General features: G+C 44.6%; 1 protein-coding gene across 3 annotated transcripts in view; it reads right to left on the bottom strand.

Annotated features, from left to right (window-relative positions):
- DVL1 (dishevelled segment polarity protein 1) overlaps nucleotides 1-16,454 on the bottom strand; it is a 72,804-nt gene extending 56,350 nt beyond the window's left edge. For 2 of the 3 annotated variants that reach the window (XM_068171719.1, XM_068171720.1), the window contains exon 1: nucleotides 16,025-16,453. In XM_068171719.1, coding sequence (XP_068027820.1) covers nucleotides 16,025-16,194 — 170 coding nt within the window. In that variant the 5' untranslated portion in view covers nucleotides 16,195-16,453. Of the gene's footprint in view, nucleotides 1-16,024 lie in introns of all 3 variants that reach the window. The other variant, XM_068171718.1, reaches the window with a different exon arrangement.
- Between the last annotated feature and the right edge of the window lie 8,233 nt (nucleotides 16,455-24,687).

Below are 24,687 nucleotides of genomic sequence, written 5' to 3'. Positions count from 1 at the left end.
CAATAGCGACACCTGCACAAGGAGGTTGAGGCAGGCACGTTCTCTCTCTCTCAGGGTTTTTTCATAGAGGAGCACAGAGGGAAGAAAGAGAAAACAATTTCTATTCCTGCTCCTCGTTTTCCCATGTGGAACGTGCTTGGAGCATTGTTCACCTGGGGTGATTGCTTGGTTGGGCTCTGGTGAGGATTGTTGGAGCTGATGGCCAATCCAACCCACCTGTGGCTGCACTCTCAGAGAGGGGCACGAGCTGGGAGTTGGATATGGGAGTTAGAAAAGTAGGTTTGTGCCTTTAGGATCTCCTTTAAATAGTATATTAATGGGTTATAGCATAGTTATAATAAAGAAATCATTCAGCCTCCTGGACTGGAGCCACACATCAGCATTTCCTCCCACCGGGTTCCCCTGTGTTTACAACAGGAGGTGTCTGTGCCTTTCCCAAAGGCACCCTCACACCTCACCTGTACCTGGCACAGCCGGCCCTCCCAAACAAATCCTCCTGGATTTTTGTTTCCTTCCCGAGAGGATTTCAGCCAGAAACCAAGGATTGTTGAGGCTCACCTCCCTCTCACCCCCCTGCCAAGGATAATTCCTCTGAGTCCCCACAGACTGGGATACACCTGATTGCAGGTGAAGCCCACAAACCTCTAATGGCTCTGATTCATAAGCACTGAGATAATTGCTAATTAAGCACTGGGTTTGATAATTCTGCACTCTGATTGCATCATGCACGCCTGGCAGAGTCTGCATTCTCCACAATTAGCTGGGTGATTTTTCATTCCACTCGGAAAAAATGAGGTTAACAAGGAAATTCTCCATTCCTCCATGGGAAATAAATGCAGAAATGCAGGGTTGAGACAGATTTATTCCAGGGTAACCATGACACAAACAGAGCATCTTAATTGTCGCTATTGGACACGAAACGAATACACAGAAGCTGGGTGAGTTCAAAAGAGAAAAGAGCAGTTTTATTCAAACATCTGGTATTTACAGAATTCCAAAGGTGACCATGGATTGATGGAATTATCACCTCTCCAACCACACTGCTCCAAAGATCGATCGATCAATCAATCAATCAATCAATCATTTCTCTCCACCCACAGAAAAATATGTAAATTATTCCATTTATCCATGAAATTGTGTGGGGACTCTGACTCTCAAATATGGAAACATTATCAGAAGGTTAAAGAAGTTTGATGAGAACTTGAAAACTTTCAAAAGAACTATAAAAGAAAACGTAACACTTTTAAAAATCAGGGCAAGACTTAATGTCCTTGAGCACCAGATTAATCCCACTTTATCACAGGGATCATCATCAAGGCTCTTAATTGTCCTTTACTGATGGGAAAAGGAGGGAGGAGCTTCATTCATGAAAAGGGAGAGAAGTTCTGAAATTAGAAAACTTATGAAATTCTAATTATAATTAAATTTATATATATAAAACTTATGGTTTTATAAGTAATCAAATGATATCAATTTAAAGTAAATAGCAATTTAAAGTAAATTGATTTCACTTTATGAAGCAGCAGTTTCCCAAAAATGCTGTTTCAATTCATTTTATTTTATATATATAAGTTATATAATTTTATAATTATAATTCATTTATTTTATATGTATAAAACTTATGGGTTTATAAGTAATCAAATGATATCAATTTAAAGTAAATAACAATTTAAAGTAAATTGATTTCACTTTACAAAGCAGCAGTTTCCCAAAAAAAGCTGTTTCAATTAGCTTTATTTTATATATATAAAAATTATATAATTAGCTTTATTTTATATACATATAACAAATGTTTTTGTAAGTAATCACATAATATCAATTGTAATTAATTAAATTCATTGAATTTATTATAAAACTAAAAGTTATATTTATACTTAATCTGGTATCAAAGGCTGCAGTTTAAAACTAATAGAAGTAAAATATATTGCTATTTAAATATATATTGTTTATTTCTAGACTTAATCTGGCATCGAAGGCTGCGGTTTAAAACTATAAGTAATATAACTATAATATATTTATATTTATATATTATATATTTTATATTATATATGTATTATATTTTATTTCTATACTTAATCTGGGATCAAAGGCTGCAGCTCTAAAAATAGTCTGGCTGAAGCTGATTAACACTTCAGTGTGAATCTTTAATGAAGAATTCCAACTTCAGGGATTTTCCAGCTGAGGACAGAGCACAGAGAGCCTTCAGCACCTTCCCAGTGCAGGGAAAAAATCAAAATAAATCCCCACGCTGAATTTACACGGAGAAACACTGGTCTAAAATGGGGTTTTTCCTGGAATTGGGTTTTTTCCCCTTATTTTTTGCTGAAAAATTGGAAAGAGGGGAGGATGGAAATGCCTTTGATGGGCAGAGGAACAGCAGGAGCAGTGCAGGATGTGCAGGAAATGCGCAGATCTGGTGTGCACCCTGCAGAGCTGCAGGCAGGAACCGAGGCCATCCTTCCCCCTCTCCTCAAAACCCCACAGCACACCCAGCATTCTCCTTTTTTTAGGTTTTTATTCCTAAACAACCCCGACAGTGCCTGCCTTCCCACACACGCCCTGCCACAAGAAGCTGCCAGAAATGGGGATGAACACAGAGCCCACGATGGTGACAGAAATGACACACCCAGGTACGTGGGAGTGACTCACCTGGGGAGCAAAGCCCTCCTCAAAATCCTAAAAACCCTCCTCAAAACCCTCAAACTCTCCTCAAAACACTCCAAACCCTCCTCAAACCCTCGTAAAAACCCTCCTCCAAAACCTCCTCAAAACCTTCCTCAAAACCCTCCAAAACCTCCTTAAAACCCCCCAAACCTCCTCAAAACTTCCTCCAAACCTCCTCAAACCCTCCTCTAAACCCTCCTCCAAACCTCCTCCAAACCCTCCTCCAAACCTCCTCCAAACCCTCCTCCAAACCTTCTCAAACCCTCCTCCAAACCCTCCTCAAACCCTCCTCCAAACCCTCCTCAAAAGCTCCTCCAAACCCTCCTCAAAAGCTCCTCCAAACCCTCCTCAAAACCCTCCAAAACCTCCTTAAAACCCTCCAAACCCTCCTCCAAACCCTCCTCAAAACCTCCTCCACACCCTCAAACCCTCCTCAAACCCTCCTCAAACCCTCCTCAAACCCTCCTCAAACCCTCCTCAAACCCTCCTCAAACCCTCCACAAAAACCTCCTCAAAACCCTCCAAAACCTCCTTAAAACCCTCCAAACCTCCTCAAACCCTCCAAACCCTCCTCAAAACCTCCTCCAAACCCTGCAAAACCTCCTCAAAACCCTCAAACCCTCCTCAAAACCTCCTCAAACCCTCCACAAAACCCTCCTCAAAACCTCCTCAAACCCTCCTCAAACCCCTCAAACCCTCCTCAAAACCTCCTCAAAACCTCCTCCAAACCCTCAAACCCTCCTCAAACCCCTTCAAACAAAGATCTGCAGCCTCAGTGCAAACAAGATCCTTCTCACCTTTTCTCCAGAAAGCGCAGCCAGCGCTGGGAGAGTCACCCCTGCCCACCCAGGTGACAACCCAGCAAAAAGCGCTTTTTCTTCACTGCTCTGATGGCTGCTGCTCTGTCCCATGGTATTTTAAAAGTTATTTAGGTTTTCTTCAAAAATTATTTTAAATTATTTTTAAAAGTATTACTAAATATAAATTTATCTATTAAATACAGTAATAATAATAGAATGGTATAATAATATGTAATATTAATGTATAATGTATAATATTTTATATGTTCTATAATATCATGTATATTATATAATAATATAATATATAATATATGATATATAATATATAATATATAATATATAATATATAATATATAATATAATATATTATATATTATATTATTATATTATATGTAATATATAGTATACAATATACAATATATAATATAATATACAAAATATAATATAATATACATTATATATAATATATAATATATAATATACAATATCTAATATATAATATAATATATATTAAATGTTATATATAGTGTGTATATTATTGCATATTTATTATATATTATTGTATATCATATATTATTTCATATATTGTATATATTGTATATTGTATATATATTATATATATTATGTATATATATATTATATATATTATTTTATATATTTATATAAAATATATACACATATTTTATATGTGTATATTATGTATCATACGTGTATATTATATGATTGTATTACTGTATATGATTATATATTATTGTTTAACCATTGTATATATTATATATATTATATAATATACATATTGTATACATCTTGTATATATTATGAATAATGTATCATATATAATATACAATATATAATATACAATATATATTGTATATTATTATTGTATATACAATGTATATTGTATTATTATATATTGTATATCATATATAATATACAATATATAATATACAATATATATTGTATATTATTATATATTTTACATTAAAATATAATGTATTGTATATACATGTATAATATAATATAATATATAATTATATAACATATCATCTATAATATATTTTTCTATAATATATAATAATAATATGTAAATATACTAACATATTATTAATTATGACATCTATCTTATGTTATTCTAAACCCTCACTCTCAGAGATTCCGCCTGCAATTCCCAGTGAATGCATCCACATATTCCTACCCCATTTATCCTCTGCCACTTCTGCTCTCTATATATACAATATATATTGTATATATATACAATATATATTGTATATATATATACAATATATATTGTATATATATATACAATATATATTGTATATTATTATATATTTTACATTAAAATATAATGTATTGTATATACATGTATAATATAATATATAATATAATTATAGAAAATATCGTCTATATTTTTCTATAATATATAATAATAATATGTAAATATACTAACATATTATTAATTATGACATCTATCTTATGTTATTCTAAACCCTCACTCTCAGAGATTCTGCCTGCAATTCCCAGTTAATGCATCCACATATTCCTACCCCATTTATCCTCTGCCACATCAGATCTCTATATATACAATATATATTGTATATTATTATATATTTTACATTAAAATATAATGTATAGTATATACATGTATAATATAATATATAATATAATTATAGAAAATATCGTCTATAATATATTTTTCTATAATATATAATAATAATATGTAAATATACTAACATATTATTAATTATGACATCTATCTTATGTTATTCTAAACCCTCACTCTCAGAGATTCCGCCTGCAATTCCCAGTGAATGCATCCACATATTCCTACCCCATTTATCCTCTGCCACATCTGATCTCTATATATACAATATATATTGTATATATATATATACAATATATATTGTATATTATTATATATTTTACATTAAAATATAATGTATAGTATATACATGTATAATATAATATAATATATAATTATATAACATATCATCTATAATATATTTTTCTATAATATATAATAATAATATGTAAATATACTAACATATTATTAATTATGACATCTATCTTATGTTATTCTAAACCCTCACTCTCAGAGATTCCGCCTGCAATTCCCAGTTAATGCATCCACATATTCCTACCCCATTTATCCTCTGCCACATCTGATCTCCAGCCCACAGGATTGCCTCCTGCCTGGCTTTTTCCACCCCACCTTTATTCCTGCAGGCACATCCAGCACTCCTGGCACGCCAGGGATAATTCATCATCTCCCAGGATGCTGGAGAGCTTTGGGCACCTTGGTCCTGCACCAAAGCTCAGCTACTGAGCTCAGCTTAAGCACATCAGTGATGCAAGAATTATTGTGCTCTTTGGCAGAGATCAGCCCAAATCTGCGCTGATTTTCAACATAAAACTTCACTTTTTATGGCTATTCAAGGATAATTCCATTTGTGTAGGCTCTGCTCTGGCAGCACGGCGCTGAGTGACCTCGAGGAGGTCAGCTGGCACGTGACACTGCTGGAAAACTGCAGAACATCCCTGCTGAAAAGTTCCTCGGAAAACTTGAACTTTTTGAAGTTCAAGACAGAATTTGGAGCAGCAGAAAGCTTCCTTAATTGGTGAGGGGAGCCAGGAGTTAGGAACACGAATCCAAAAAGAACATCAGGAGGGAAGCACAGAGAACCTTTAGCCACCTTCCCAGTGCAGGGAGAGGAATTCTGCTGAATTTACAGGGATAAACACTGGAATAAAATGGGGTTTTCAGCAGAAAACCTCCTTACTTGGTATGGGGAACCAGGAATTAGGAACATGAATCCAAAAAGAATGTTGAGATGGAAGCAGAGAGAACCTTTAGCCACCTTCCCAGTGCAGGGAGAGGAATTCTGCTGAATTTACAGGGATAAACACTGGAATAAAGTGGGTTTTTCAGCAGAAAGCCTCCTTACTTGGTGAGGGGAGTCAGGAGTTAGGAACATGAATCCAAAAAGAACATCAGGAGGGAAACACAGAGAACCTTTAGCCACCTTCCCAGTGCAGGGAAAGGAATGAAAATAAAGCCACACACTGAAGTTACAGGGATAAACACTGGAATAAAATGGGTTTTTCAGCAGAAATCCTCCTTAACTGGTGAGGGGAGCCAGGAGTTAGGAACATGAATCCAAAAAGAACATTGAGATGGAAGCAGAGAGAACCTTTAGCCACCTTCCCAGTGCAGGGAGAGGAATTCTGCTGAATTTACAGGGATAAACACTGGAATAAAACGGGTTTTTCTTCCTTGTGTGACTCTGGAAAGGGAATTTCCATGTGCAGCAGTCCCCTTTTGCCCTCTGCATCACACTCCAAGCACTCTGCAAGGTCCTGGCAGCCCTGAGCACTGCCACAGTGACTCCTTCCAAAAAATTCCACGTGGTTTGAACCAACTGGTGCTCGGGCTGCCAGCCCACCTCTGCCTCATCCTCCCACTTCAGGGCAGCTCAGCCCCAAGCCAGGAATTCTGCCCCATTCCCTCCAAATTAAGTATTTTAAAATATTTATGACTGGCTGTCCAAGAGCAGTGGCACGCAGGGAATATGATTTGCTTCTCTGCTCCTTAATGAACAGTATTTCAATAACTGTGCCGTGCTCAAGGTGTGGAAATCTCGCTAAAATACAGGTATTTGTGGCATTTAAAATGAGATTTACAGAAATGAGTCTGGTTTAATTGTGGCACTGCAACTGTGCAGGGTGTTACATCTCACTCCATGCTCAGCTAACCTAGAAAAAAATATTATTCTTGCAGAGAAGCCAAGGAAATGGGTGATTTTTAGAGTCCTAAGACCTTAAAATTTCTCTTCCTCAATTCTTCTCCTCAATTTCTTTTCCTCAATTTCCTCAGAAAGGGTTTGGAATAGAACTGGGCAAAACAAGCAAAGCATTTTAGCCACACTGAGCATCTCCTGTCTTTTCTCTTAGTTCCCTCTTTCCTCTGCTCCCTGTGTTGTTTAGTAAATTATTTATGTGCCTATATTTCAATCTCACAGGTGTTAATGAATCTAATCCTACAGCTGTCCCAAGGGACAGCCACATCTCTGCCAGGAAAACAAGGAAGTCACAGTACAAAGGGACAGGTCACCATAATCCTGACCTGAACCCACATTCCCAATGCCTGAGCTCCAAAACAATAAATATTAACAAGCCCCTATAAAATTAAGCAGCTCTTGAGAACAGCATGGGAAAAAAAAAAATCCACTGTAAAAGCTTGTGGAATACCCATTTCAAACTGCCTGGGATTTGGCTTTCCCCAGGGTGCAATTATCCTCCAAACTCTGGGCAGGACACTGGAAATAGCTCTCAGGGATGGCATCTGGGCAGGGATGGGAGCCCCAGGCTCTGCAGGTCCTGAGCTCGCGGGGACAGCTGCTCCTGGTGCTGCTCAGAGCTCCAAAAACCCATCCCAGGGCACTTCCCCCAGCCAGGCTGCAGGACACTCCTCACACCAGGAAAAACTGGGCTCAGGCCTCTTGCCTTCACACCAGGTAATAAATTCCACCCACACTGCAAATTCAAAGTGTAACTGGACCTACAAGTTTGTTTAGGTATTAGAAGAGAGATTCCCAGCTTGTCACAAAGTCCCATAAATTAAATCCTATAAATGAAGGAACAGGGAGTTTTTGGATGGGTGTCCCTGTTGGGATTGTGGTCTCTCTTTAAAGACTTGCACCACACAGAGTGAAAAATCTGTGTTTTCACCAAGGGAAAGGTTTTCCAGCAGAGAAATTAAACAAGTTTTTGGTAATAAATGCAATTCCCTCAGCCCCACATCCACGTTTAGGCATGGATTTGCCATTCTAAGCTAAACTACAACACATTTTCGCTACTATTTCACTTAGAAAAACAGCAGTTTTAGCACAGATTGCAGGGCTGATGGATTCTAGCGTCCACAGAAACATGGACAGCCAACCTCCCTCGTTTCAGGAGTGGTAAGGGAAAGGCAGAGATGTAATTTCATTTATTGTTGTGCTCCTGAAGAACTGTGAACACAAAGAAAACTGCAGTGCTCAGGGACCCACTCGGGTACCTGACACAGATCGCTGAGTTCTTTATCATTTGTCCAATTCAGAGCATCCTTAGAAGATCCAGGAGGACACAGGAATTCTGTATTCCAGGTGGATCAGAAGCTTTTCCAACCAACTCCTTGTCCCTCATCCAACAAAACACATTTGCCAACAGATCTTCAAGTCATTTAAAAGGAAATAAAAATGACAGAGCTCTGAAAATCCAAATCATTCAGCTAAAACTTTCAAAAACTGCCAGGAATGCACCAAGAAATGGTGCTCCTCCAAAGATTCCTCATGGAAGCATCATCCAGGAGCTGGAAAAATCCCCAGGGAGCTTGTTCTGGGAGGGGCCCCACGGAATTCTTCACCTGCCCAGCTCTGCCTGTTTGGTTCCCCACCTCCCACTCTTTGAAAAGTCATTTCAGCAACCTGAGAGAAACAGCTCAGATAAAAGGGGTTGGGATTTTGTGCATCACAGGGAGAGAAATGAACTTTTTCCATATGCAAAGGGAGAGCAAAATGCAAAATTTAATTCCAAAGCTGCACCAGCCCAACTGCATTTGACTTCTAAATGAGAATCGGATGGAATTCCACCGGGGTTTGGGCTGGAAGGGACTTGAAAACTCAACCCAGGCTGCTCCAACCTTGCCTTGGACCCTTCCAAGGATGGGGCAGCCACAGCTTCTCTGGAAAATCCATCCCAGGGGAAAAATCCCACCCAAAAATCCCCTCTAAACCTCCCCTCTGTCCCATGCCCAGAGCCCTGTCACCTCGTGCTCTCAGAAACATTTGTAAACCTGCTATTTGTAACTTTAAATCCAGAATCCAACAGAACTTCAGCCTCAAATTTTCCAGGGAATTAATCTGAAAGAAAGTGGGGAAATTTCTTCTTTTTGAAGAACACATTCACCCCAAGAAGGCTGAGCTTGAAATTGGGAAGAAATTATAAATTTTCCCTATTAGTGGACTTGTTAGTGGCAGTTTTTTTAGGAATCAGAGCAGATTTTTAAGAACCACAGCAGATTCATAGGAATCAGAGCATTTTTTTAGGAATCAGGGCATTTTTTTTTAGGAATCACAGCAGATTTTTAGCAATCAGAGCAGTTTCTTAGGAACCACAGCAGATGTTTTAGGAATCAGAGCAGATGTTTTAGAAATAAGAGCAGTTTTTTAGGAATCAGAGCAGATTTTTTAGGAATCACAGCAGGTTTTTTTTAGCAATCAGAGCAGTTTTTTAGGAGTCAGAGCAGATTTTCAGGAATCAGAGCAGATTTTCAGGAGTCAGGCTCTGAACTGACACAAGCTGAGCTAACACTGAAACAGGCAAACCCTAAATTTTAATTTTTTTGCTGCTTTTTCCTCCAAACACTGCACAGATCTCCAACTCAGCCAATCCACCCTTTAATTCCCCCAGCTTCCTAAATCCTACTTTCTGCAGGAGGACACCAACAGCACCTCTCGAGTGAAACTCCACTTCGTCCCTCCCTAATTCTGAGTTTATTGAGACATTTATCCTGCTCCTTGGCACAGGCAGATAAGGAGAGCTCCAATCCCACTGCTTTTGTAATCTGGCCATTCTTTATTCCAGCTCTGTTCCTTTCTTTACTCATTTTCTGTCAGAGACTGGCCAAGACCAGCAGCACTTCCCAGGGGTTGATTTTTTAATTATTGATCCCTGGAGCCTACAGAGAGAAACAGAAGGTATTAAAAGGAGACTGCAGGGATTTATTTTTTATTTAAATTATTTTTTTTTTGGCCAGGGCTGGGGACAGGTGGGGATCAGGCACAGGCTCTGATCCTGGAGGGATTTTCCCCACTCAATAATCCTGGGATTCCATGGCAGGCTGGGCTTTTGTGGGGATAATTCCCCACTTGTAAGACCTCATTTCCCCACATTGCAGGCCACAAGTAGTTTGTTATTGAGTTAAAAAAAAAATAATTTAAGTATCATTTCTTAATTAGACAGTTTATCCTTAAGAAGCCCTAGAGAAAAAGATACAGCTCCATTTTTAGTTTAATGAAGTGCTGTAGAACTCAGTTTGTGAGACTATTAATATAGATAAGAACTAATAAACATCTGAGTCTGAACAAAAAACATTGTGTCACACATTTAATCCCAACCCTAACAAAAAAAAATACAATAAAATACAATACAATAAAATACCATAAAGTAAAATAAAATAAAGTAAACAAAAAAACCCACCAAAACTCAACAGGCAACCCCAGATTGTTTTGGGAAATCTGCACCAGGGCCTCCCCACCCTCCCAGACAAGAATTCTTTCCTAATATCCCACCTGCCCCTGCCCTCTGTGACCCTGAAGCCGTTCCCTTTTTGTCCTGCCACTACAAACTCTTCCAAAAAGTCCCTCTGACCTGGCTACGCCCCGTGGAGAAATAAACAACTCCCATTTAATTTCTTCCCCCCAAAAAATTATTCCGTTTATTTTTTAAAAGGCTCTTATCTTGAAAAAGGTCTCTGAAAGCTTTTCCTAATGATGAAATTACAGCACAGCAAGAGATCTGTCAGTTAGGATTCCTGTTTTTAACACCTCTTAGGAGTTAGAAAAAAATCAGAAAATCCTCTTAGGAGTTAGAAACCAACTCCTAACTCGCCCTCAGGGCAAGGGAGAGAACAGGGGTGCTGCACTGCCTCCAGAAGAAAAGGCTCTGAAGGCTTCCCCTGTCCCTCTCCTGTTAAAAATTACCCCATTGAGCTCCCAAACTGGATTCCTACTGCTCTAAATCCCATTTCCCACTGGTTTTCAAGCAAGAAAACCAATTTTGAGCTGCAGCTCCAAGTGCAGATTGAAAGGAAGCTCTTTGGCTGATACCAAAGGAATGTTTAAGAAGCCACTCCTTGGACCAGTCCCTGAAGAAGAATAATCAGAGGAGAATTAGTGCACACAATGGAAAGAATGAGGATTTGAACCTCACCCAAAGGGTGGCAGAACAGACACATTCTGCTGCTCCTCCTGCCCCACTCACAGGGGCAAGGGAGCAGGGCAACCACAAGGAGAAGGAATTTCTATCCAATTCTGGACAGATCATGTCTTTAGATGGTTCAGCTCCGCACTGAAACTCTCCTGCTGCAGCATCACATCCCAAACTGGAACAGCAAAGCCTCACACCAGGTTATTGTAAAGAAAATTAAACAAACGGGAATGCCTGGATCCTCCACATTCTCCTTTTGTGCTTCTGCAAGTTACTGATAATGTTTTACAAGCAAAGCTCTGGAAATACCAAATATTTAAAAGCAGACAGAAAGGAATTGCTCTTGTAGGATCTGTCACACAGATTCATGATGAATCATTGGGATCCCACACAGCTGTCACCGTTTCAGTCATGAGAGCCCAGGCATCACAAGCTACAGATTTATTTTTAGCTGTGTTCATTAGCTGTCATTTTTTTCATCATAACAGAATTAACAGAATTCTGTGTTCCTGCGAGGACGTGTGGGGCTGTAACCTGAGAAGCAACACTGACAGTGATGGGAAATGACCTTTGAGCTTTGCCCTGAGGAAAGAATCAGTGGCTGGAATTAATTAAATCAGCTGATGACACAGCTCCTTGTCTATAAAAACAGACCTCAAACATCACCTCTCCTAAATTTCACTGCTGGGGGATGCTGTCACACCAATGAGGCTCACCCGGGAACGTCCCTGCTCGGCTTCCCACCAACCTGAATAAAAACAGAAGCTACAAAAGCATTGTAAATGCAGGTGAACCCGTTGGGAGGAAATGCTGATGTGTGACTCCAGTCCAGGAGGCTGAATGATTTCTTTATTATAACTATGCTATAACCCATTAATATACTATTTAAAGGAGATCCTAAAGGCACAAACCTACTTTTCTAACTCCCATATCCAACTCCCAGCTCGTGCCCCTCTCTGAGAGTGCAGCCACAGGTGGGTTGGATTGGCCATCAGCTCCAACAATCCTCACCAGAGCCCAACCAAGCAATCACCCCAGGTGAACAATGCTCCAAGCACGTTCCACATGGGAAAACGAGGAGCAGGAATAGAAATTGTTTTCTCTTCTTTCTGTGCTCCTCTATGAAAAAATCCTGAGAGAAATGTGCCTGCCACACAAAAGCACTTGCAAGGGTTGAGTATTAATGCCAGGGCACAGCTGGACATCCTGCATCTTAAAATCAGCATTTTGGCTACAGGTGGAGGCAGGAGGAAAGCAGAGTAAAGGCAGGGCCATCCCTTCGTGGGTCAGGGATTGAAAGTGGCAGAGCAGTAAATTAAACTGTAAGCAAAGCTCAGAGGGGAATGTCACCCTCCCACAGCTCCTCCTGCACCTTCCAAGCAGCAAAGAACACAGGGCTTGAGTTCCACGAGCCAGCTCCATCCCAACCCTCAGCCACTGCATCTTTCCCAGTTGGAAACCATTCAGCACATCCAGTGTTTGTGAGCACATGATTTATTCCATTATTTCAGGATCCAGGAAAGGCCCTGCCTTAATTACAACAGCATGTGCAGAATTGCAAGGAGTCAGCTCCCTCCAATCCTCCAGGAAAACATTTGTTTTCCTAACACAACCAGTGCTTTTCACATTTCACAGTGAAAAATTTAGGGATTTAGGGACTGCCCTAAAGTGACCAAGCCAAATCCCAGCTTGGAAGGACAGCAGGACACCACAGGGGCACCCAAAATGTCCCTGCAGCTCCACTTCCAGAAGATCCAGGCAAGAGCTGCTCTGGAGGAGATTTTCAGGCACATAAGGGAGAAATTAGAGAGCCACAGCTCTGTTATGGTTTGTGGCAACGGCAGCTAGAATTGCCTGTTTGCAACAATTAAAAGGCTGGAGCTGTGCCAGGGGAGTTGGGATGGATTTTGGGAAAGGCTCTTCCCCCAGAGGGCTCTGGGGCACTGACCAGGCTCCTCACAGCCCCAAGAGCTCCAGCAGCGTTTGGACAACGCTCCCAGGGATGCACAGGGTGGGATTTTGGGGTGTCTGTGCAGGGCCAGGGGCTGGGCTGGATAATCCCTCCCAGCTCAGGCTATACCACGACTCTACAAAAAGTCAGTTTGTAGATGAGATGATGAAAACAAAGCCCACATTTACTATTAACGCTCAAACAGCCAAAATTCAGCTGAATTTACTTGTAATTTTCCCAAACATCTGAGGTTCAGAGAAGCACAAACACAAACGGAAAAAGACATAGAAAATAAATGCAAACTCTGAGCTGTCTCAAGGCAATGGATTGTCACCCAAACGCTGTTGATTCAGTAACAGAGACAGAATTTCCAGGTCTTGATCCTTGCAGCCCTTCATCTTCCATCATCATCTCCATTTCCAAGAGTAACAGACAAGTTTCACCCCAATTTTCAGACTCATAAGAAAATCCACTCTAGGGTTTGTTACAAACTCTGTTTCCTGGTCTCAGACCAAAACATCCCTGCGTGTTCAAGATGCCTCAGCACAGTTTATATTTCCTAATCCTCAATTTCTGTGGCCCTGGGAATGATGCAGATGCTGCCTGAACAGTCCCAACCTCCTTTAGTGAAATCAAACCACAAACACAATTTGAATTTCTACGACAACAACGTGTCCCTGTCACTCGGGGAGGTGAAGGAGGAAAATTCACCATTTTTTAATTTACCATTTACTCATAATTCCGTTTATTTTGAAAACAAACATTTTGTACTGTTGTTTCTCCCCCCAAAAAAATGTTTGCACAAGTGAGAAAAACAAGAAGTCAATCCACGAACACTCCTATGGTTAGAAGCCAACACTAACAACTCGCCACATCAGAAATCCGTGTCAACAAACAATATCCACATTCCAGCAGGGATAAAAACCCAATCAGCATGAAAGGTTTGGGTCTCAGGGATAAGGAAGAGGCTGCACAACACATCCAAGGATGCTTGGGGTGATCCATCTCACCAAACATAAAACCTGCACCTCAACCACGGCGTTGTTTTGGAGTCAGGTCCGCACGAGTTTCCCACAAACCTGCTCCATTTTTTTAATTTTTTTTTTTTTCATTCCTGGCAAGGCATTTAACTGTGCAAAATTGCCTTGCCAGCGACAGATGTGAGTACAAAGAGAAGCGATTTGCTACAAAAGGATTAATACATTTTGAAAGTTACTGTCTGGCAAACTGTCAAGGGGACTTTTATTGGTTTATTTTATTCTGGCTGTCGCTAAGCCCGGTGGCACGCAAGCCACGCTGGTGTGCAGGGAGCAGAACGATGTCAAACACCCCCCTCCGGCCACTGAGCCGCCTCTGGCCACCACAGAGGTCATTTCAAAGTCCAGCCCTGCTCTTCTCCAGCACTCCCAGTTCAGCACGTGCCCTTGGAAGCGGGCATTTGGCCACTGACCATCCGGCAGCCGTGTGACCACCGAGGTTGGACAGCTGCTGGCCCAGCACAGCCCCTGGAGCCGTCTGACCACCAAGTGCTTGTCACCCGTTCAAACAGGGACTGTGTGACACCTCTTTGACCACTGACCACTTCACACCCAGTGGATCTGACAGTCACTATCTGAGCGCAGCCCCTGGACCTGCCTGACCACTGACCACTGTTATCTGCTTGACCACCAACATCTGACCACTGACCATCCCACACCCATTTGACCAGGGATCGTCTGACACCTGTCTGACCTCGAGGATTTGACAGCTGCGGTCTGAGCACAGTTTGACCCCGGCCACTTGTCACCCGTTTGACCACTGACCATTTCCCACCCTTCTGGCCACTGACCACTCCATTTAACCACTGACCGCTCCATTTAACCACTGACCACTCCATTTAACCACTGACCATTCCACACCCCTTTGAGCACTGACCCCTCGTCCCCCATTTGACATTCATTTGACCACCAACCACTTACCACCCGTTTGACCACTGACCACTCATCCCCCATTTGACCACTGACCATTTCACGCCCGTTTGACCACTGACCACTCGCCCCCCATTTGACCACTGACCATTTCACGCCCGTTTGACCACTGACCACTCGCCCCCCATTTGACCACTGACCATTTCACGCCCGTTGGACCAGGACCGCCTGTCACCCGTCCGACCCCCGCGGATCTCACACCCTTTCGACCCCCGGAGCTTTGACAGCCGCGGTCCCCGCGCTGCCGGCGGAGCTCCCCGCTCCGAGCCCCGAGCCCTCTGCGCTCGCCCCGGGCCAGCGCCCCGCGGCCGCCGGGCACGCCCGCCCTGCCCGGGCGCTCCCGCGGCCTCCCCGGGCGCGGTGACAGCTGCGGCCGCCCGGCCCCGCCGCCTCGGCCCGGGCCCGGGGGCACCGCGACAGCTCCGGGCGGGCCCGGGGGGCTCCTGCCGGGGGCACGGGGGGGGTCCCGGGGCATCGCGGGCCGCGATCGCGGCAGCCCCGAGCCCGCGGCGGGGCCGGCCCGGCGCGCCCGCCATGTTCGCGGCGCTGCCGGTGCCGAGCGGGGCCGGCCCGGGCCGAGCCCGGCAGGTGCCCCGGGGATGCTGCGAGCCCTGCCCGGCCCGCGGCGGAGAGACCGCACCGAGGGCCGGGGGCGCGCCCGGAGCGCGGCCGCTCACCCGAAATCCTGGTCCATGGACTTGAAGAAGAACTTGTAGCTGTGCACGGGCCGGTTGCTGAGGACATTTTTGAAATCGGCCAGCGTGACTTTCTCCGGCGGCACGGGCAGCTTCACCAGGTACGGCGTCTCCTCCTCGTCGATGTGGTAGATGATCTTGGTCTCCGCCATGGGCGAGCGGAGCGGGGGCGGCCGGCCCGGGCCTCGGCCGGCGCTCGGCTCCGCTGTCGGCCTTGCCCACAGGAAGGGAGCTCGCGGCTCGGGCTGGCGCTCCCTGCACTGCTCTCTAGCTGCCCGACCCGGGAACGGCAGCGCGCCCGCCCCGCCCGCATCCTCCGGCCGCCCCGCCGGCCTCGCTGCGCCGCCGCCGCTGCAGCGCTGCCCGGGCCGCGGGCGGCGGGCCCGGCCTGAGGGGCAGCGGGGCGGCCCCGGGCAGCGCCCTCCGCCCGCTCCGCGGCCCCGCTCCGCGGCCCCGCTCCGCGCCCGCGGCGCCCGCACACCGCCCCTGCCGGCCCGGCGGCAGCACGGCCCGGGATGGAGGGGTGGGGTGGGAAAGGGAAGGGGATGGGAATGAGAATGGGGGTGGGTGGGGATGAGGAGAGGGGAGAGGGTGGGATGGGAAAGGGGAAAAGGGATGGGAGTGGTGATGAGGAGAGGGGAGAGGATGAGATGGGAAAGGGGATGAGGAAAAGGATGGGATGGGGAAAAGGGATGGGAGTGGTGATGAGGAGAGGGAAGAGGATGAGATGGGAAAGGGAAAGGGGAAAAGGAAAAGGATGGGATAGGGAAAGGGGCGAGGTTGGGATGGGGATGAGGAGAGGGGAGAGGATGAGATGGGAAAAGGAAAGGGGATGGGAATGGGGAAAGGGGAGAGAGGATGGGATGTGGAAAGGAAAGGGGATAAGGAAAAGCATGGGATGGGGATAGGGAAAAGGGATGGGAATGGTGATGAGGAGAGGGGATAGGATGGCATGAGAAAGAGAAAGGGAATGGGGAAAAGGATGGGATGGGAACGGGGAAAGGGGAGAGGTTGGGATGGGGATGAGGAGAGGGGAGAGGATGGGATGAGAAAGAGGATGGGGATGGGAATGGGGAAAGGGGAGAGAGGATGGGATGTGGAAAGGAAAGGGGATGGGAATGGGAAAAGGAAAGGAGATAAGGAAAAGCATAGAATGGGGATAGGGAAAAGGGATGGGAATGGTGATGAGGAGAGGGGAGAGGATGGCATGAGAAAGGGAGTGGGGATAGAGAAAAGGACAGGATGGGAATGGGGAAAGGAAAGGGGATGAGGAGAGGGAAAAGCATGGAAAGGGAAAGAAGAGAAGATGGGATGGGAAAAGGAAAGGGGATGGGAATAAGAATGGGGATGGAATGGGGATAGGGAAAACGATGGGACAGGAAAGGGAAAGAAGATGGGGATGAGGAAAGGGGAGAGGATGGGATGGGGAAAGGAAGAGGGGTGGGAATAAGAGTGGGGATGGGGAAAGGAAAGTGGATAGGATGGGAAAGGGGATGGGGATGAAGAAGGGAATGGGAAAGGGGATGAGAACAAGAATGGGGATGGGGAAAGGAAAGAGGATGAGAATAAGAATAGGGATGAGAAAAAGGAAGAGGATGGGATGAGGAAAGGAGATGGAAAAGGAAAAGAGGATGGGGATGAGGAAAGGGAATGGGGTGGGACTGGGATGGGATGGAATTGAGGATGAGGAAAAGGAAGAGGATGGGAAAGGGAAGAAGGACAGGAAAGGGATGGGAGAAAGGAAAGTGATGGGGAAAGGAGATGGGAGTGGGAATGGGGATAGGAAAGAAGATGGGAGAAGGGGAAAGGGATGGAAAATGGGATGGGAGAAAGGGGATGAGAAGGGAACAGGGATGGGACAGGGAAGGAGAAAGGGAATGGGAAGGAAAAGGATGGGAATAGGGACAGGGAAGGGGATAGGAAAGGGATGGGAATAGGAATGGGAGCAGGGAAAGGGAAAGGGGATGAGGATGGGAAATGGAATGGAAATGGGCGAGGGGAAGGTGGAAAGGAAAGGACATGCAAGGGGAAGGGGTGGACAGGGAAGGGGATGGGAGTGGAAATGGGAAACAGGTGGGGACCACAGAATCAGAAAAAAAAACTCTTTAGTGCCACACAGGTGAGGTATTTGGAAAGAATTCACCTTTATTTCTAGAAATTCCCAAAAACGACAACCAGAAAATGAAGACTTCAGAGCAGCGTCCTTAGGTCTCAGAGAATCTCCTGCTTATTAAAAAACCATTTTTCAGTGAAACCCCAAGCTAATGATGTTCTGTTTTACCCTTGCAAGGCACATTCACCTCTCAGGATGCTCAGCTGCACTCTGAAGGAAAAAAATCACAGCTCACTGACTGAATCTCCTGTGGCACTGCAAGGATTTTTCCACCAGCACCAAACCCAGAGAGGCCAAACTGTGTCAGAGGCTGCCAAAAGGTCTGGGAACGTTATTTTCAGTTTTCTGAAAGTTTAATCATTGCTACCAGCACCACCTGAGCTGATACCACTCCCAAATTCTGCACAGAGCTGGGGCTGGATAATCCAGAATTTACCAAGAGAATTTAATTTTAATTTAAGAGAAAAATTTGATTTAAAAGAAATTTAATTTCTCACAAGAGTGAGAAACCAAAACATCAGCAAGTATCTCCTGCCATTGCTGGTATGGTGAAGCAATTCCAAAATCACATCCAGCTGACATTTCTACCACTCATCCCTGCTAAATGTGTGAGCATCAAACAGGACAAACAGCAAGATCAGGACATGGCCTTACTCCTCATCATCTGAGCCCTGATTTGGTGCTGGTTTGAACCAGGAATCACCAATTTAGGGCATTTGAAAGAGTCTTTATCAAGAGTCATTTATATTTAAATACATTTCTTTCCAAAATGGCCAAGCATTTCTCACTCTGAATTTTGGAATCGGGAGAATAACGGAGATTTCTATAAAAATATGAGTTCAGCTTTCTGTCCTGCCAGGCTCTGCAAGCACCCCAGAGTGCTCCTGGCATGGGAAGTGCACCACGGATGCATCAGTCCCACCACGCAGGAATGGGGAGGTTCCCTTTGGTGGGATCATAACTCTGGCATGAGCAGTACTTTCTGAGATCCTGAGCTTTATGGAGTTCTTGCAGCATGAAACTCAGGCAAAACATTAACATTTGGTCCCCTCAATTGGTACTTAACGACCTCCTGGGCTCCTCAGGTGCCCACCCAGAGCCTGAACCTGCTGAGAGCTCTGTTCTTGCTCCCTGAGCTTCGCTTTCACTTCTGACAGCTGGAAATAATAATTGTCAGCTGATTACCCCGGAGCAGACGCGATCAGGCTGGCTCTGTGACTCACAAAAAGCTCCCCAGAAAGCACAGAAGAGAGGAGATAACTTTCATGCTGCAGTCAAACCAGCAGCTAATCCAATTAAAGAGAGGACACAGGAAAGCAGGATACACCCCTGGCCCAGCAGGGCTAATACCTCGTGTCTAGCAGAGCTCAGGCCTTAACACTTCAGCAAAAAATAAATAAGGAGGCACCAAATCTCTTGCTAACAGTGCTGTGCTCGCTGTGATAGAGGGAATAGTCCTGCAGGGAGCAGAGAGTGTCCTGAGGGATAAAAGCTGCTCACCCTTTTCTTCATTTTCACAGCAGTTACCAGACAGGGGATAAGCAAACCCTTTTAAAAAGCCATTTTTAAAAACCCTTTTAGACTTACAGCAGTGCTTGTTGCTTGTCTCAGAGCTCTTCACACTCTGGGTGCTCAGCAGAGCTCCTGACCTAAACTACTGCCCCAAGGTGTTTTTGGTTCAGGGGCTTCTAAATTTTTGCTGGAGAATCTCTAAAACAATTCTTGAACATCAGGTAGAACACATGGCCTTCATATCCCATGGGAAAAAAAGGGAACCCTCCATTCTTGGGCAAAAATTTAGCCAATATTTCACAAAATAAGTGTGTGAAAAGATGGGACAAAAGGGAAACCAAAGCTCTGAGCACCCGCCCAGAGGTGTCCTGGGTGGTTTTGATATCAAGGATTTATCTGAAAAGTAACAAAATTTCACTTTGAGGATCGTTGGCAAGATTGGCATCGATGCAGAAGATGAACTAAAGATGGGAATGATCCCAGAACAGAATGAGCAGAGAGAGTTTCAACTTCTCCTGGATCTGGTCTAGAAGATCTGTAAGGTTTTTTTTCTTTTTTATTCTCCCTCTGTGTGCAGTGGACCTTGGGCAGTCACTGAGAGGGAAATGGAGACACTAAACACTAGAGGGAAGCAAAAGACTTTGCAGTAACCTCTGCAAAGCTCCCCGGGGCTTAAATGAAATAAACATTTACTTGTGTTTTAGGGTCCCCTGGACCTTTTATATCTAAACCTTTTAAAGAGAAAAGATTTAAATTTAAATACATATAAATATAAAAGTAGTTACAGAGGTAAACAAGGAGGTGAGAATGCACAACTGTAGGTTTGTGTGTCATAACAATTGGCTAAGAGAGCTCACACTGTAGCATGGGTCCGTAAGATTAAATATTGAAGGATTGGGTCAAAAACATAAATATCCTTGTTAGCAGTGTTTTATTGGTAAATAAATCCTTAAAAAGTCTTGTAACCAGGGGTCTTGTGACCCTCTGAGCCATGCAGTGAAGATGTGAGCTGAACTCACCCTTCCTGCCTGTGTAGAATTAAAATAAAATCTTGTGATCAAAAACAACTCGGAGATCTCGTCTCTAATTCCTTCCAAAATCCCCCCACAAGTGAATTATCCCAGCATCCTGCCTTGATCCTTCAGATCCTTGTCCCTGCAGTGTCCAGGAGCTGTTTCCATCAGTGTCCCTGGGAGAACTCTGCTCTGCCAGCTGGGGAAGTGCTCAGGGGCTGGAAGGCCTCCAGCAGCAGAATGTGCAGCAGGAACTTTGCAAGGTGTTAGTCCTGCAAGGAAAAGAGGAATTTGGGCTGGCAGGGAGATCTGAATTCCAGCAGGAAATGTTATCTTCCCTTCTGGACCTGCAAAATGAAATCCTCTGGAAGGGCTGCCAGCCTTCCTCTCTGCTGGATGGTTTGAGCTCCATCTCCAGCTGCAGATTTGTTCCTTATACAACATTTCTGGAGAGCTGAAATTCCTCTGGGGGACCCATGACCCTGTCAAATAATGATGTCTCAGGTGGAAATTTTATTGGAATCTCTGGAATAATTTACTGGATCCAATCTGCACTTTGTCAGGCACTTTGGGATGCTCTGAGATGAAACACCCCTGCACAGTTATTGGGAAGAATTAGCTAATGCTGGCTGAGAGAACACCTCCAAAAGGGCAAGAAATAAAATCAGCCTGAGCTGGAAAGTTCATCTTATTCTCCTTTATTTCTTAAATGTTTGGAGAGTTAACAGACCAAGGGTAGAAATTAAGCAACAGTAATAATGAGAATTAATTCTGTTACAACAAAGGAAAGAACAAGATTTATGGAGGAAGTTCTTAGTCTGGAGAGTGTTCAGAGAGCTGCAAAGAGGGTTTTAGTTCTAGCCTCAGTTTTAACCCCTTTTAAGGTCACTGCCAAGCACCATTTCCTTGTCACACACCAAGAGCTCATAGTCCATTTATTACCCTAAAGAACTTTGATTTCTCTGCCCTCATCGAGGCAAAGTTCTCACTGAGGGGCAACTGCTGTACAAATACTGGGGAGGGTGATTATTATTATTATTATTATTATTAATATTATTATTTTAACTAATTGAATATAAAATCTATGTCTCAGGAAACCAGGGAGACTGTGATGGGGAAAGAAGGTAAAGAAGTTTATCAAAGTGCAGCAATTCATTGGCACAGAGAGAAAATGACTTTGAATAACCCAGGCCAAGTGCTACACACACGAAACAAGTGTTTCTCCACAAGAAGCAAGTCCCAGATTAGGGAGAGAAAAGGACAGAGAAAACCAAATTGTTTGGGAAGAGGGGCAGGGGGGAATTCCATGTGGAACCCTCTCATTTCCATGGGTTTCCCAGCAGTGCCACAGACTGAGAATGCAGGATTCTCACCGGGACTTTAGGGCAAACAGCCTTGGTTAATTCCTCTGCATTAAGAAATAACCAGCAAACAATCTGCAGGGTTTTTTTTCCTCTTGGTTACCCAGCGCTTGCCTGGCTCTCTCTCAGCCAGAATTTTAATTTGCTAAATTACAGAGTGGCTGCTGGTGGGAGCCACGGTGGTGATCTGCAGGCCAATCACACAACATTCCTCTCCTGAAGGAAAAAGGGCCAGGATCCCATCCCACCCTGTCCTTACCAGGGAGGGTAATCCTGGGCCAGAATCCCACCCCATCCTCACCAGGGAGGGTTATCCTGGGCCAGAAATCCATCCAATTCTTATCAGAAAGGGTTAACCTGGGCCAGAATCCCATCCTCACCAGGGAGGGTTATCCTGGGCCAGAAATCCATCCAATTCTTATCAGAAAGGGTTAACCTGGGCCAGAATCCCATCCTCACCAGGGAGGGTTATCCTGGGCCAGAAATCCATCCAATTCTTATCAGAAAGGGTTAACCTGGGCCAGAATCCCATCCTCACCAGGGAGGGTTATCCTGGGCCAGAAATCCATCCAATTCTTATCAGAAAGGGTTATCCTGGGCCAGAATCCCACCCCATCCTGATCAGGGAGGGTTATCCTGGGCCAGAATCCCATCCAATTCTTATCAGAAAGGGTTAACCTGGGCCAGAATCCCATCCAATTCTTATCAGAAAGGGTTATCCTGGGCCAGAATTCCATCCTGATCAGGGAGGGTTATCCTGGGCCAGAATCCCATCCCATCCCCTCCCCACCTGGCATCTCTGACCTTTACCCAAATCCAGTGATCAAAGCAAAGATGAGGAACTCACAGAGCCCTTCCCAGCCCTTGTTTCAGAGAATATATTCATTTTTGCCCCCCTTAAGCTATCCTACAGCCCAGGAGTCAGACAAAATGCTGAAATGCCTCTGGAGTTTATGAGTAACCCCACTCTGAGCTGTGCTGAGCAATTGGAGCTGGCAAGGAAAATTCTCCAACCTTTGACTCACAGACTTGAAAGGGAGGGAGACAGACCTTAATGACAATCATTTGAGACTGTGCCACCCTGATGGAATAACCAGCACAGCCCCCTGCACCTGCAGGAATGCAGCCTGGCTTTCAGGGCAGGGTAAAAATCCCTCTCTGCTTCAGGGGAAGGGCAAAAAGGGGCTTGGGATCAACCCCAGACCTTCCTCTGCACTAATCCTGGGCACTTCTTGGGGTGGATGTTCAGTGAGGATAAAGGTGATTCATTACAAATCACAGAAGAACATGTGGAGAGCAATTTCTTTAATTTCTTGGCCCTTCCAATTTCTTAGAAGGGCCAAGAAATTAAAAGATGAGGATCTGCTCAGCTGCAGCTTGGGAAGGCTCACCTGCACCTCTAGTCCTGTTCTACTATTAATATTTTTACTGCTTGGAGACATTTAAAATAAGGCCCCCCAACACAATTATTCTTTAAGACAGCCCCCAGTAACAGACATATTAATATCTGGAAAAATGTCCATGCTCTATTTGTCATTAAAAGTGCATTGCTGTGACATCCCACCTTGTGAAGAGCCAGCACAGCCCCTCTGGAGGCCTCACCCACCACGTTTTGGGCAGAGCCGAGCTCAGCTTTTGAGGAACCATGCCACCCTCTGCTGAGCCCTGTCAAACCAGCAAAGATCCCTGTGCCCGTGGGAGGAGGGACAGGGGGGCTGGAATGGGATTTAGATGCCCGAGAACGTTGGCATCAATCAGACAAAACACCCAAATTGGTAAGAAAAGAGTCCTGGAGATGCTGCCCTGGCTCCATTCACAAATCCCCCCCTCTGCCACCCCCTCCAGGCCACCAAACAGAGGGATGGCAATCCTTGGCCACCCTCACCAAGTCCCTGTCACCACCCTCACAAGAGCAGGAAACACCTTTTCCTTCCATGCCCCAAGAACTGATCATATTTACAGCTTTCCTGAAGTTCCAGAAGTTTCCTTGCATTACAACACTGAACCACTTCCCATTTTTTGGCAGCCCCACCCGACACTGTTCATAGGCAGATCCTCCCCTCAGGAATCCACTCCAAATCCATGGGAATGGACTCATCCCCCTCCTGGATTTCCTTTCTGAGCCCCTGGTCCACGAAAATTCCTGCTGTTCCTCCTGGAACCATCTCCCTGTGCTGGGTCCTACCTTTGGTTTGATGTGCTCTGTGTGGCCTGGGTCCACCCCAGGGCTGCAGAAAAATCCCATCCCAGGTTCCACCCAGGAGCTCAGCCCTCTGCACAACATTCCTGGTCCTGATCTACCTGAGGCTGGCATTTACAGCACTGTGACTGCATCCACCAAATCTGCTCTGGGCTGCGCTGAAACAGAAACAAATCAACGAAAACGGGGTGAGGAACGCAGAGCTCAGCTCTGAGCTGAGCCCTCAGCCACTGGTGTGCTTCCCTTTCCCTGTAAAATGAGGATTTTGACATTTCCCCACTGATAAAAGGAGGGTTTGGGAGGGCTGTGCTCTTTGTGCTTCACCTGGGAGGTGCCAGGTTCTGTGTGAAATGATTTTTGCCAGCCTAGGACAGGGATCAGCTTTTGCCATTGTTATCCTGATGGATCCACCACATGGAAAAACGCCTGGTGTAACGATGGCTCAG

This window comes from Anomalospiza imberbis, chromosome 23, assembly GCF_031753505.1.
Source record: "Anomalospiza imberbis isolate Cuckoo-Finch-1a 21T00152 chromosome 23, ASM3175350v1, whole genome shotgun sequence".
Taxonomy (NCBI): Eukaryota; Metazoa; Chordata; class Aves; order Passeriformes; family Viduidae; genus Anomalospiza; species Anomalospiza imberbis.
Note: the sequence above shows the minus strand (reverse complement) of the source record. Positions and strands in the feature narration are given on the sequence as shown.